The sequence below is a fragment of the Momordica charantia genome, assembly GCF_013281855.1.
Source record: "Momordica charantia cultivar OHB3-1 chromosome 10 unlocalized genomic scaffold, Mcharantia_2.0 BLBB01000010.1, whole genome shotgun sequence".
NCBI classification, from domain to species: domain Eukaryota; kingdom Viridiplantae; phylum Streptophyta; class Magnoliopsida; order Cucurbitales; family Cucurbitaceae; genus Momordica; species Momordica charantia.
Genome location: NW_028275158.1, coordinates 600,343 through 614,309, shown reverse-complemented (window position 1 = coordinate 614,309; position 13,967 = coordinate 600,343). Strand labels below are relative to the sequence as shown.

The 13,967-nt window shown below is 33.1% G+C and overlaps 1 protein-coding gene across 1 annotated transcript; it reads right to left on the bottom strand.

Moving 5' to 3' along the window:
- Positions 1 to 2: 2 nt before the first annotated feature.
- Positions 3 to 6,330, bottom strand: ABCC10 (multidrug resistance-associated protein 14). Its single transcript, XM_022285557.2, has 11 exons — positions 4,236 to 6,330; positions 3,754 to 4,074; positions 3,584 to 3,670; positions 2,682 to 3,269; positions 2,434 to 2,598; positions 1,912 to 2,206; positions 1,610 to 1,824; positions 1,213 to 1,518; positions 1,060 to 1,123; positions 728 to 967; positions 3 to 481 (listed from the first exon to the last, which is right to left on the bottom strand). Exons 1-11 carry the CDS (start codon positions 6,288 to 6,290, stop codon positions 369 to 371), a joined length of 4,449 nt encoding a protein of 1,482 aa, XP_022141249.1. The 5' UTR covers positions 6,291 to 6,330; the 3' UTR covers positions 3 to 368.
- Positions 6,331 to 13,967: the final 7,637 nt, after the last annotated feature.

Genomic DNA, 13,967 nt, shown 5'->3' with positions numbered 1-13,967 from the left:
GATTTGATCAACAGAATAATAAATAGAACATTTATTTCTCTCCTACCACAAATTTTACTAGTGTTAATGGAAAAAAAAATGCAGTTGAGAAGGGAAGATACTTTACAGACAATTCAATCAATGATGTAAATCTAATAGGTGAGAAATTAGGAGTTGGACACATCTTTCTATTACAAAACATGGTTGCAGTTCGGCTTTTCTCATGGAGAAATGGCCATATTTCTGAATGAAGCCGTAGGCTGCACCAGTACAAATATGTCTTCAAAATCCACTCCCTCAATCTTTCATCTAGGGTGATGCACCTACATCTTCTTTAACTTGCGAGAAAGCAAAAGAAGCTTGTGGACAATACAGTGTCGGATTCAAAATCATTCTACAGAGTCAGACTGTGAGTGAGACCAGTACTCCTTCACAAGTTTTCCAAATAGAGAACCTTCTCTCTTGATCAACGCTGTAGGTTCGTCATATTCTGCTATTTTCCCTGAAAATTGTATTTAAGCATTCCATAAGTAAGCTATGTTTGATTCATTTCTAACTTCGCTTCTCCTCCTAGTGTAAGATTTGATGGATGTATGAACAAAGGGCATCCTATGACACTAAGAAAATGTATTTGAATAGTGTTTTTAAAGTTGTTTTTGACTAAATAGTTTTCAGAATAATGCTTAATCTTCTTAAGAACCAAAAAGAACATGGGCAATGAACAGTTGATGTAATTATCAACACTTACCATCACTTATAGCAAGCACCATTGTGCAATCCATAACAGTTGGTATTCTGTGAGCAACTGTAATCACAGTACAGTCTGCAAATTCGGTTCGAATAGTCTTTTGCAGAATCATATCCGTGGCATTGTCTATTGATGCAGTTGCTTCATCGAGCACCAATATCCGACTTCTCCTCAAAAGCGCACGACCTAAACAGAAAAGCTGGCGCTGTCCCATGCTCCAGTTCGAACCATCTTCCACAACTGGTTTTTAAAAAATGTTAGCCATTGACAACCTGAAAGTAGGAGAAACTCAAAACCAACATCAACATCGTCTCAGACACAGTAAACATTACCCAAGGAATCCAATCCCGCTTCTTTCTCTTCAACAGCCTCTCTAAGTTGACACTTACCGAGTACCTGAAAGATCAAAATGTCAAAATGTCAAAACTTTAGTCAAGTATATATTATGCAGAATATCTATATCCAATAAAGGAACAGAGTATTACCTCCCATATTTCATCATCAGTATGCTGAGCTATGGGATCTAAGTTGTATCTAACAGTTCCTTTAAAAAGAGTTGGATCTTGAGGTATAATTCCAAAACGCGAGCGCAGATCATGAAGTCCAATTGAGCAGATATCAATACCATCGACGATAATCTTTCCTCCAGCTGGCTCGACTAAGCGGAATATTGCACTTAAAAGAGTAGACTTTCCACTGCCAGTGCGACCAACAATACCAATCTTATGTCCTCCTTCAAATGTGCAGCTTATACCATGAAGAACAAGGGGTGTGTTGGGTCTGTATCTTATCTGTAAAACAAGGCCATCATAGTTAGCTTACAAATCCTCCCAGAGAGCTAACCATCCCAGAAGATTTGGGTTCTGGTTAGCATAAAATTACCTTCAAGTCGACTATCTCCACTTTGCCGATCGAGGGCCAGTTGGTTGGTGGGCGGTTCTCTTTGATGATTTCGGGAGCTTCACTTGGTAAATGCATGTATTGGTTTAATCTTTCTACAGAAATGATGTGATTGGCTACAGTACATTGATTCTGGATGGAAAAGACCAGAGACACGTTTAAAGAAAGGCCATAAGAGATTGCCATGCCAATGAAACCTGCAATAAGCACAGTAGCTTTCATAACATGTCATGTAAGAATGTGTATATTTGATATCTAAATGTTATAAATTGTTAAATCCGCACCGGGGTTGAAGCTTCCAGTTGGTAGCAATACCATGCATAATGCAGCGGAAGCAAGTACCACTGCACTGAGCATTTCTAACCGCTGTATCAACCACTCGTTGGCCGAAAAATTGTGAAAGAAAGGACTGGCATTTCCATCAATGAATTCAAGATTTTTTTGGAAGAAACGCTCCTCCTCTTCAAAAGCTCTTATTGTCATTGCTCCAGCTATGGATTCGGACAAATGGTTTGCTACCATCGACTTTGTCGTCCCATTAAGACGCATGAGTTCTTTCGCTGAAGCAAAGTAGTATCTCTGTACAAGAGAGGACTTCTCCCAGTCAGTTACTTTAAAGGAAAAGAAAATGTCATCCATAGTATTTCACATCCATAGCTCTCTCATCAAAATACTTAGAAATTGTTGTTTTGTTCTAATCTGATGGCGCCTTAGTTACTTTCTGGCACCCTCACACACTCAGTATCATCAGCCCAAATCTTTTAACAACAACAAATGCAGATAAGTTACCATTAGGAAAGCATTACCTGCAAGCAAATTGCCAAAATGACCATCGGTATGGAGATGAATAGAACTTGCCATGTGATTACAGCTAAAACTCCGAGCGCTGCATAGGTATTAGAGGTTGCGCCAATAGCAAATATTAAACTGAATGGGACATCAAGATCCACAATACTGAGATCCATTGAGACCTATAGAAGGATAGAAAGAGGATTAGAAAACTCCATTTCATTCCAACCTCAAAAACCTCTGTGTTGAAGCTTGAGATGTTTACCCGACTAAGTATCCTTCCAAGAGGTGTGGAGTCATAGAAAGCCATCGGAGCGCGAAAAAGAGACGTTAGTAGCTGAGAAAATAATGATTTCGATGATTGGAGACCTAAAAGAACTGTGAAAAGAGATCTAGAAACCAAGAATAGTGTTGAAGCAACTCCAATCAACAAGTAAACTAAGATCAAGTGGGAGTTGCTAACGGCGGGATTGTCGACATTAGAAGCCATCCAAGAGTTTTGTGCTACACCACATCCCACAAATGCTAATTGGGAGAGAATGTCTAAGGAGTAGTAAAAGAACCCTTTGTTCTGATTGAGATACTGAATATAAGGCTTGAATCCCGAGTCTCCAACTTCTCGCTCCTCCTGCTTAATTAACTGATTAGCTTCGGATGTTACAGATTGTTTCTCCGTATAAGATTGCTTGATCTCTCTACCAGATGTCCTCGTACTCTTGGTAGCAGATAAATCTGCAAGCCTTTCAGCACCAGCAGTCTCTTTGTGTGCATTGACAAGGTCCTGAAATTCTTTGCTATGTGCCAACAACTGATGGTAAGGAGCTGCTTCTATAATCTCCCCATCTGACATCAGCTGCAATAGGAATCACAACTTCGGATGATGAGCATTCAAAGAGTTGAGCCTTGTTTGAAAACAGAGATGAAATTATTTTTCTTGTTTACTTCAAGTTTGTTCTCACAAATGAAGAAAAATTTCCTCCCAAAATCACAAGCATGAGTCACACAACTGAACATGGAACATGTTTTTGGAAACAGTGAAATGGAGACTTGGTCCTTTTAGAAAGAGTTTGTTTTAAACAAATATTACTAGCTTCAAGAGTTTTCCATAGATACAACACGGAATGAGAAAAAACTATATATATATTAAAAAAAGGTGCTTGTACCAACCAGAACAGAGTCAAAATCAGGCAGGAAATCAACTTGATGAGTCACGAGAAGAACAGTTTTTCCCGAGAGTGCTTCCATAACATATCCCTGTCATGGTGCCAGTTAGCTTTACTCAGTCAATAGCAATTTGAAAGAGAAGGAATTGAGAATGATGGGAGTATGTGAATTACATTGAACAAACTTGTAGCAGTATGTGCATCCACAGCACTGAACGGATCGTCCAGAAGATATATATCAGCATTTTGATACAGCGCACGGGCTAGTTGAATCCTCTGCTTTTGCCCACCACTGAGATTCACTCCTCTTTCCCCAATCTCAGTGAGATCACCATAAGGAAGCAACTCAAGGTCCTTCAGCAATGAACACTTCTCGAGTGTTTCTCGATATCTCGAATCATCCATTTCAGAGCCAAATAAAATGTTATCTCGTATGGACCCTGTTTGGATCCATGCTGTTTGAGACACATACGCAATCTTTCCATAAACTTGAATCTGTCAAGATAAATACAGATGGCTATTCAAAGCATATTGAGCTAGTTATTATGTGGGACAAGATAGAAAGGATAAAATATATGATCAGCATATATCGCAATATGTTTAGACATATTATGTAGTAATGAGATAGATAGCTGAAGTGTGGTAATATAGCTTACATTTCCCTCAACATTTGGAATTTCACCAAGAATGGCTGCTAGAAGTGTTGATTTTCCTGAGCCAACTTCTCCACATATAGCAAACTTTGAACCTGGCTTAACCTCAAGATTAATATTTCGAAGAGTAGGCTTCGACAAATTCTCTTCCCATGAGAAAGATGCTGAACTTATCCGAATGGAGCAGTTATCACTCACATTCACATGCTTTCTACAAACACTTGAGCTTTGCAGCTCTGGTGCCTCCAAAAAGTTAACGATACGTGTAAATGAAACCCTTGCTTGAATGATCGCCGCTATGACATCAGCCATAGATCTAACAGGATCTTGAACAAGACGCAATGTAGATACAAAAGTGAAAACATTATTGGCGTGCAGTGGAATGTTCAAAAAATGACATGTCCCAAAGGTTGCAACTGAAACGAGAACAGGAGATGACCAAAAGAGAATGCCATTATATCCCTTTCGATATTGCACGGCTGTCAACCACTTGTGCTCCTCATTTCTTAACTTCTCAATTACATTCTTGAAATGGGTTTCCCATGCATATAACTTGAGAACCTTCATGTTTACAAGAGCCTCTGTGAACGTCTTTAGTCTCTTATCTTGTGCTGCCATCAATTTGCTCTGAAACTTATGTTGTAGCTTGGCAATAGGAGTATTGCCAAATACACATAGAAGTATTACCACAAAAGCGGCAATGGTTGCTATTCCCACTGCTTTGTAGAGGATCAGAAGTGCAATACATAGCTGAAGACTCGTGGTCCAAGATTGGTGGAACCAGTATGAGAACTCTCCAATCCTATACGCATCTACCGTGACATAGTTCATGATTTCACCACTTGAGTGAATCAATTTAGCTTCATTGGACAATCGCAATTGCTTTTTATAAATGGCTGCTGAGAGCAAGGACCTGACTTTAAGACCAACAAGCCTGCTTCTGAAGTACCATTGCCGTTGTGATATGGATTCAATGCTTTTCGAAAAGAAAAGTGAAAGGGCAAGTACAAGGCCTTCGTATTTGAAACTTTGTTGTCCCTGAGCAACTAGAATGAAGGCATTGAGAAGCAGAGGACCAGCAGAGACAAAGAGTATCTTCAACAAAGCGAAAATTCCAGACAATAATATATTCCTCCAATGGCATGATACGATGACTTTAAAGATTGATGGCTGGGAACTTGGATCGTTTTTCTTCTGCTCGTTCATATGGTTTATGAACTGCAAGTAACAACTTTCCGCTTGATCTCCCTCGCGCATCTTTGGTATATCTTCATTTTCAAGAGGCTTCTTCTTTCCCTTTTTCATTAAAGGATTCATCCACCAAAACGAAGCTTTACTCAACAATCCAGCTTTGGCTAATGGAGTAACAGGATCAAACTTACCACTTTCACTGGCCTCGCCATTTAATGGGGTGTAAACTCCAGTCCCATTGATACTGTCCTCACTCTCTTCGTGGCTGAAACAACTGAAAGAGCAAAGCAACAAAAGAACCGATCCCGGAACAGATAGAACATCTAAAACGATCATGGCTGATACCATTTTGCTCGAAATGGCATCGGTAACAGATAGGACACAAATAATCCCAGCAAAGACGATCACAACAATGGACAATAGGCGCAACAAGGTTCTTGGAAGCTGTTTAGTCCATAAGCTAATGATAGAGCTGACCAATAACCATGTGAAGCCATGGAAGGAAGCTGATAACCAAACCTGCAATGGCAAAGCAGTGTGATCTTTCCTCAACTTCTCCTCCAAAGTCCAAATGCCCAAGCCAAGGTACACCAATCCAACAAAGCCATTGAAGACAACAGAGATGATCTGAAGAGCTGTGTGGCTACGAAATCGATTCGACATGTGAACTCTAGGCATTGACTTCCCCAAAACGTTAGATACAACCAAGATCAAGAGTAGAAGATCAAAACAGAGGATCAGGGCTTGACTGAGACATGGAGAGGAATGAGAAAGAAAACCATAACTACAAGCAAAAGAACCGCATGGTTTCTCAGTACCACTGGAACAGCCATAATCTCCACAGAACAGCCCCCGTATGTCTTCCATTCCCCTCCAGTTCTTTTCGGTTCTGTTTGTCAAAAGCGGTTGATTAGTGGGGACAGAATCTGTCGAAATAATGCACAACGAGAGCTGAAGCATCAAAAGCAAAAGTAAAGATTTATTCGCTCACATGTTTGTTTGTTTTTTTTTTTTTTTTTTGTCCAGTTCTTAAGACTACGAATAAAAAGTAGAATGCAAATGAAGAAGAAAAGTTCATTTAGGCTTCCACATGCGAGGTGTTTTTAAGCACAAAGATGAGAACTTCAGCTCAGAACACAGAACAAACCTTAATTAGATTCCACAGTTTAGACTCTATTTGCACTACGCTTCCATACAAATCTTACAAAAAAGAACAAAAATGAAGCACAGGCTATCGCTATGACAACAAAAATGAAGAAACGAAGGAGGAAACCAAAAGGGTAGGACCAAGTTACCACCAGTGATGAGAAATTCGATCCTTTTTGAGAACCCAAATGGGGAAAATCATGTAAAAGCGTGGAACGCCATTTTGCAGGAGGGAAAAAGCGAGGAGTTCGTTGTTTTAAGGGAAAAAAGAAGCCGCTGTTCTTGGAATAAATAAAAAGAAGAAAAAAAAATGGCGTAAGGATTAAACTGGAATGGAGGGTTGTCAGAAGCCAAGGAAGGGAGTGAGGAGACGAGGGCCGTGCATGAATGAGAAGAGAGAGGATTGAGAAAGAGGGAAGAAATGACATAAATATTAATGGAGTTTTGGAGGCGTCACCGCTCACGTCTCACACTTGTTCATGGACATACGTGGCTTTGTCGCGACCTCTTATCATGTTCAAATTGTTCTTTTTTCGAATAAAATTACCATGAGTACCCTATTTATTTTTATTGAAAAATACATAGCTTGTTATATTTAAAAATATTTTTTTTTATATTTTCCACTCCAAATATTTAATGGTACGCACAAGGTACGTCTTCATCAATCATAACTTCAGCAAACACTTTAATTTTGTCAATATAAATAATTTTATAATATTGATTGACCTCACGTCATTTTTAATATGATGTTCACTATGTGAATATATTGAGTATCCATATTCTCAATAATATAAAATTTTCAATTCTTTTTCTCATCTACATGGATGAATATAAATTCCTTGCGTATTTTTACATCAACAATATTTGGTTAACATAAACATAGTTCAATTGATTAAAGTATTCTCCAATCAAAAAGTCGTAGATTCGATTCCTCCCCTACATTTGTTTGTTAAATAGGATAGAGAAGAAAATAAATATTTTTTCTATTTTTTAAAATAATGAACAACTATCAAATTTTTAATGGTAGTGTTCGATAAATATTGGATATATATATATATGCACACACGTTGATTGTTAATATTTTTTCACCCATCAAAATATGTCATATTAGTAAGGAAGGACGAGCCCTTGCTTATGGGTGTGCACGCAGATATTTTATTTTCTTTCTAAAATTTCAAAATTCGATTATGTATTTAGTTCAAAGTGAGGGGTGGATTGTGTTGTATTTTTTACTTCAATTCATTTTAACAAGCTTTATCAATAAAAATTTCAACATCTAACCTCTAGAATGAATTGTTCAACTATGATCATGAGGTTATTAATCTCTAATTAGTTAGTTAATGGAACCGGAACATAATTCAACTGAAAAACACATTAAAAGCATGACATAACAAAATGTAAGGGCGAAGATTCCAACCGTTCATATATTTTATTGAGAATCTCAGTAGAAATATTTTTCGTATATTTTAGCTAAGAGCCTAGGACTAAAGTAATTTGGAACCACCTATAAAAAAATGTATAACAGTTACACCGGCCAGAGTTTTTTTTTCTCCCTCTTTTGAAACAACGCCGACCATAGTTGAAATGAAGAACGGGTGCGTGAAGAAAAATATTTGGCAGGTTCGTGTTGACAACTCATTATTTTTTAATTATTTTAACATTTCTCTGATTAATGGTGTTAAGAAGGCAGATCATTCTTAACTTTAAGAAGTCAAGTTTTTTCCATGTATAAAAGAAATTTTAAGTTTTTTTAACTACATATTCTTAATTTTTGTTTAAATTCATGAAATTAATCCTAATTGAAATTTTTTTCATATGTTGATTTTTTAATTTTACAATATTCATAACTTTTTTATTACTCCATTATTGTTTTTTTTTTTACTTACATTGTAATTTTATTATTGAAAAAAATAATTTTAACCTAAAATAATATACTTTAAAGTGAGTGGCGTTGTGAAAAATGGAGAACCGAAAGAAGTGCAAGAATTAAGATAAAGAATTGGGAAAATATGAAATTGAATTTCCATGGCGCTTGAATTTCTTCACAAGAATTTCTCTATAAAATTTTCTTCAACCTTCTTCTTCCTCCCATAATCTCATTTACATCGTTTTGCCTCTTAATAGACTTTTATAGTAACGTGGACAACATGTGCATTAGGGTGATTGCACAACAAGTGTTACAAAGGATGAGAAACAAGTAAATGTGTGTCGGTTTGGACGAAATCTCTTGAACAATAACTATAGACATCTACAAACTAACGTTTATAATAAGTATAAATTTGACTAACATGAGATTAGGTCAGCGGTAATTAACATTTACTATTTTTTTCAAGGTCGAATTTTCATGCTTCTAATTTATTGGACTAAAATAATGGTACAGATTTATACCTATCATGTAATTTTTTTAGTTTTATGCTTGATTTGATAATTTTTAAACTTTACCCGTAATGATTATTTTTAAATATTGAAAAACACTTCAAATACATGTGGGTACTGATGAGTTATTGTTTCTGTATTGTTTCTTCACGACTTTAATCCAAATATGGAAATAAAAGAACAAAAAGCCAAAAGTATTTATTTTCAGCAATTAATATTCAAGTCACGTGATGGGATAAAAAATAAAATAAGGGGCTAAAACAAGAGTAGGTAAATAATGAATGTCTTTTATATTTTGGAATATTTGAGAGGAATAAATGTCCAATGATTTAAAAACAAATTTAGGTCACCTACATTATAAATAATAATTAGAAAATTATAATTTTAACCTCAAGAGAGATTCTCTATATTTTTAAATAACCCTAAAGATCAAGGAAGAAAACATATCCTATATAAAGTCATCGAGATTTTTTTTTCTTTTGTAAAAATTAGACATAAGGAAGTCGAATTATTCATATATATGTTTTGTGTGGAGAGAATTTGATAAGGGTATGGCAGGATCGTCCATTTTCATTTTTTTTTTCATTGTTTCATAATTAAAATAATAATAAATGTATAAAGTTGTTTTTAGCAAAAATTAAATTTCTAAATTCTTTATTGTTTTTTAAATAAATATTTGATAACTTTTATTATATATGAATAAACATATAAAGGATAATTTCGTCTTTATCTACGAAATTAAACCAAGAAAATAAATTTATTGCTTTCAACTACCCATCTGGAGAACCTTTTTTATAACAGGTAAGAGTCTTGAAAGCAACTTTTTATCATTTATTATAAATTATTTTTTAAAGTTGTACAGAGTTTGAGGTGAAATTCAGACATCTAATCTTCTAGTGAAAATATATGTTTTAACTAAAAATATATGTTTTAACTATATGTTTAGATTATTTATTAAAATTCAATATTATGTGAAATACGCATTATATCACTAATTAAATTTAAAATAGTCTGGTGACGTATGTGGAGAAATCAAATTTAGTTTCTTTTGAAAGCAACTTCTTTTTATTTATATTATTTACGCTTTGTGACTTTTCTGATGAATATACATCGAGCATTTGATAACGACCTATTAATTACAAGTAATTCGTTAAAGATTTAAATCTTTAGCAAAAAAGGAAAAAGAAAATTCCACCTAGTTGTAGGCATTGGTCCACTCTTCCTTCGTACCAGACATGCCTAACATGCCAGGATGTCACCAAATGTTATTTTTCTTTTGTGTTCATTTTTTCTTTCTTTTATACGTGATTATTATAATTGGCATGGTATTTTGGGCTCTTTTTAATAAAAATAAAATCACAACTTTTGTTAGTACAAATACGTGGGGTGTGAGATCAAACTTGCAACCTCTTAATTAGAGATACATGCCAATTACCGCTGAGTTATGCCCGATTTGACAAGAAAATCACCATTTTAAGGGGGAAAGGTCTTTAATAATTTGCTTTTTTAATGTTAGACTAGATAATGTTTTATTTCTTATTTTTAGGTTTTGTTTGTAATTTATGGATAATAGTATTTTAAATAAGTGTATTTTTTTAATTTACCTTTAGAATAAATATTCAATTACTATTTTTTTAAATATTGGTTATTAAAAAAGATAATATTTACTTTAAATGTGTACTCTTGAAAGCTAACCAAACAGGCGAAAGTAATTTAATTGACAAACAAAGTAAGGAAATTTTTTATTTTTACCCATAAATTTGGTTAAATATGTGAATTTTACTCTAAATTTTTAATTTCATTAAATTGTACCATAGACTTTAATAAATATTATTTTAGGATACTATTGCATACATTCACCAACTAAATTTAATGAACAAAAAATCTAAAAATTGATTAACTTCAGCAATAATCAAGGCCAACACATCTCTTAAAAATTTGTCTATTTAAAAAAAAAATGTAGCTCTAGAATTATTGTCTTCTTTTTATACAACTTCTGTCAACTTGGTATAAAGCCTCTATTTTCAAGGATTTAATTACACTTATTCGTAATTTTATTAAATTAATTAAGTTGTTATTTTATGCATACGCAATACTTTATTAATAAACTTTAGTATAGTTTAGCTAATTAAGCATTATAGAGTTGTTTTAGAAGTCGCTCAAGTCTTCATTGCTCATTGTTAAAAAATATTTTTTTTATGGGACATAAAAATAATAATCAATTTATGATATTGATATTGAGCCTTTTAAATTTACAATTTTAATCAATGTTGATTATAAATATAAATGTAAGAAAAATACAAAATGATCAACTGGCTAAATATATAATTAAAATAAAATTATATCATATGTTTAGTACCCAAATATTTAGAGTTATGTTTATTTAGAGTTCATGAATATTAAAGTTATGTATATATCATCTATATTTTAAAAAAGACACTGTGAGTTATTAAATTTTCAATTGTGTCTAATAGATTCATGACATTGTCTTTATCAACATTTAAAGTTTACATGACACACTAACGGTGTATTTAAGTATTATACATAATGGGCTAATTTTGGATGTATTGGGTATTTTGTGGTGTAAAATATTAAATCGATAAAGTCGATGATACTAAACCTATTAAACACATAATTGAAAATTTAAGAATTGTCTATTAAAAATTTTTAAATATATATTGAACTAAGTAGACACAATTTTTAGAGTTTAACAAACCAGTAAGAACAAAATTAAAATACATAAATCTATATAGACATAACTCTAAAAATAGAGGGATTGGAGTTATAATTTGAGTTGGAAACAAAATGTATAAATAAATTTAGGTTAAAAGATATGGTCTAACCTATTTTTATTGAAGTAACAATTTAGTCCCTCAGTCTGTAACGATTTAGTCACTAAGCTTTAGTTTGTTATGATTTAGTCATAAACTTTAATTTGTAATTATTTAGTCCTCATACTTTCAAATTGGTAATAATTTGTCCCTAAAGACTAAACTTTAGCATGTAGCAATTTAGTATTCGTAGTTTAAATTTATATCAATTTGGTCCCATCGTAATTTTTTTTATTAAGTTTTTTATATATATAGATCAATCAACCCATGAGAGACTAAATAAATTAATAAATTACAAAGACTAAATCGTTATATGATAAAAATCAATACTCAATTTTATGGAATTTTGTATAGTAGAGATTAAATTATTATAAATGTTAAATTATAGAGACTAAACTATTATCTACTAAAGTTTAAAAACTAAATTGTTACCGATTTAAAAGTTTAGAAATTGAATTATTACTGACTAAAGTTTGGTTATTAAATCATTGTTTTAATAAAAATACAAAATCAAATGTATTTTTTAAGGTGAGATATAATAGTACGAATGTGATAAAGTTAACATAAATTTAAGTTAATCGTAATCGGAACATATCTCTAATCGAGATGTTGTGAATTTGAATTCAATTCTCGTGACTGTACTAAAATATATATGTATGAATATGAGAAGATAATACTAAAAATATATATATATGAATATGAAAAGATAAATTGGGAATTCCACGAGAGATGGGATGAGAATTGGGAAGCGTGTTTTTTTAAGCCGTCGTGAGCGGAGGAGATGTCTCCTACAAATATTCCCCGCCCTTTCTCTTTCATTAAATGAGAGAGAAAATATTACAAAATTATGGTATAAAAAAACAATTCTTTTTTTTTTCTGAGGAAAAAAGATATAAAAAAAATAATTCTTTAGACATGAGCGAAAAGTTAAATGCTTTTGCCAAAAAAAAAAAAGAAGTTAATATGCTTTTATTCCTCTAAAGCGACAAAACCGTAAGATTTTGTCAAAATGGAAAGAACTAAAGAAATATCAATAAGATTGATGCTTCAAATTTCTACGTCCATATATTATATGGAACTAAAAAAAAATTAATACTACCTTTTAGCACCCCGAATAAATGACCTCGAATTATATAAAGAGTGTATAACTCTCCCAATTTAATAGAGATCCTAATGTAAAGTATATTGGAGGATAATATTTGTTAGGGATGAATGATTCTCTCCACGTATCTACAATGGTACTACAAGTTGGGTTTAGGGATTGCAGTCAACAGCTTCCCCTGTAGTCGATATTGTCGACTTTGACTATGAATATGATATATTTGTTCGTTTTAAGTGTAAGCCTTCGTGACATTATTTCTTTGTTTCAAACAAAGTACCACAAAGCCTCTATTGTCATATATTCGATAAAGCTCAACCACGAATCGCACTGTAACTATGTCTTCAGGGCTCACAACTTCTCTATTCGTCACTCAAAGATTCTACATACATGACTAGGTCAGGGACGATAGACGATACTTCACATATCTACAGTGGTATATGATCATATTGTCCGCTTTAAATGAAGCTCTCGTGACTTTGCTTTTAATTTTAAAAAAAGCTTCAAACCAACAGCGATGATTATTGTCTCTGCTTATATACCATATGAGTTGACTCATTGGTCCAAATGAGCTCGGGCAAATCAAAAGGATTTAGAATTGGGTTTAAATCCCTCCTTTAAGAATTAATTTCAAACTGACTTTAAAAACTCAAAAGATTAAAAAAAACCTATTTAAATTAATTTATTTTATAAATTATTACCCATTTAAAAATACCTACTATTATTAAATTATTTTCACACATTTATATGCAATGAATAATTCATATAATTGAGTAGGTAAGATTTGTGGTGTGATGGGAGGTCTTTGTGGCCTCACCACCCCACCTCCCACCGACCTAAGAATGAATTGATTTATTTATTTATTTTAGTACTTTTGATTTATATTTTCTAGTGTCGTTTCAAAGGGGGGAAAAAACAACATTTCAATTTGGTTAATAAAAATATTTCACTCAAAACACGATATATCCTACCCATATCACAGAATATATTTTAATTAATCGATTAAGAATGAATTAAAAAACATGTAAATTTACCTACATTGTTATAAAAACTTTTCCAATGTTAAAAATTTTGGTGTGGTATGTACTTGAC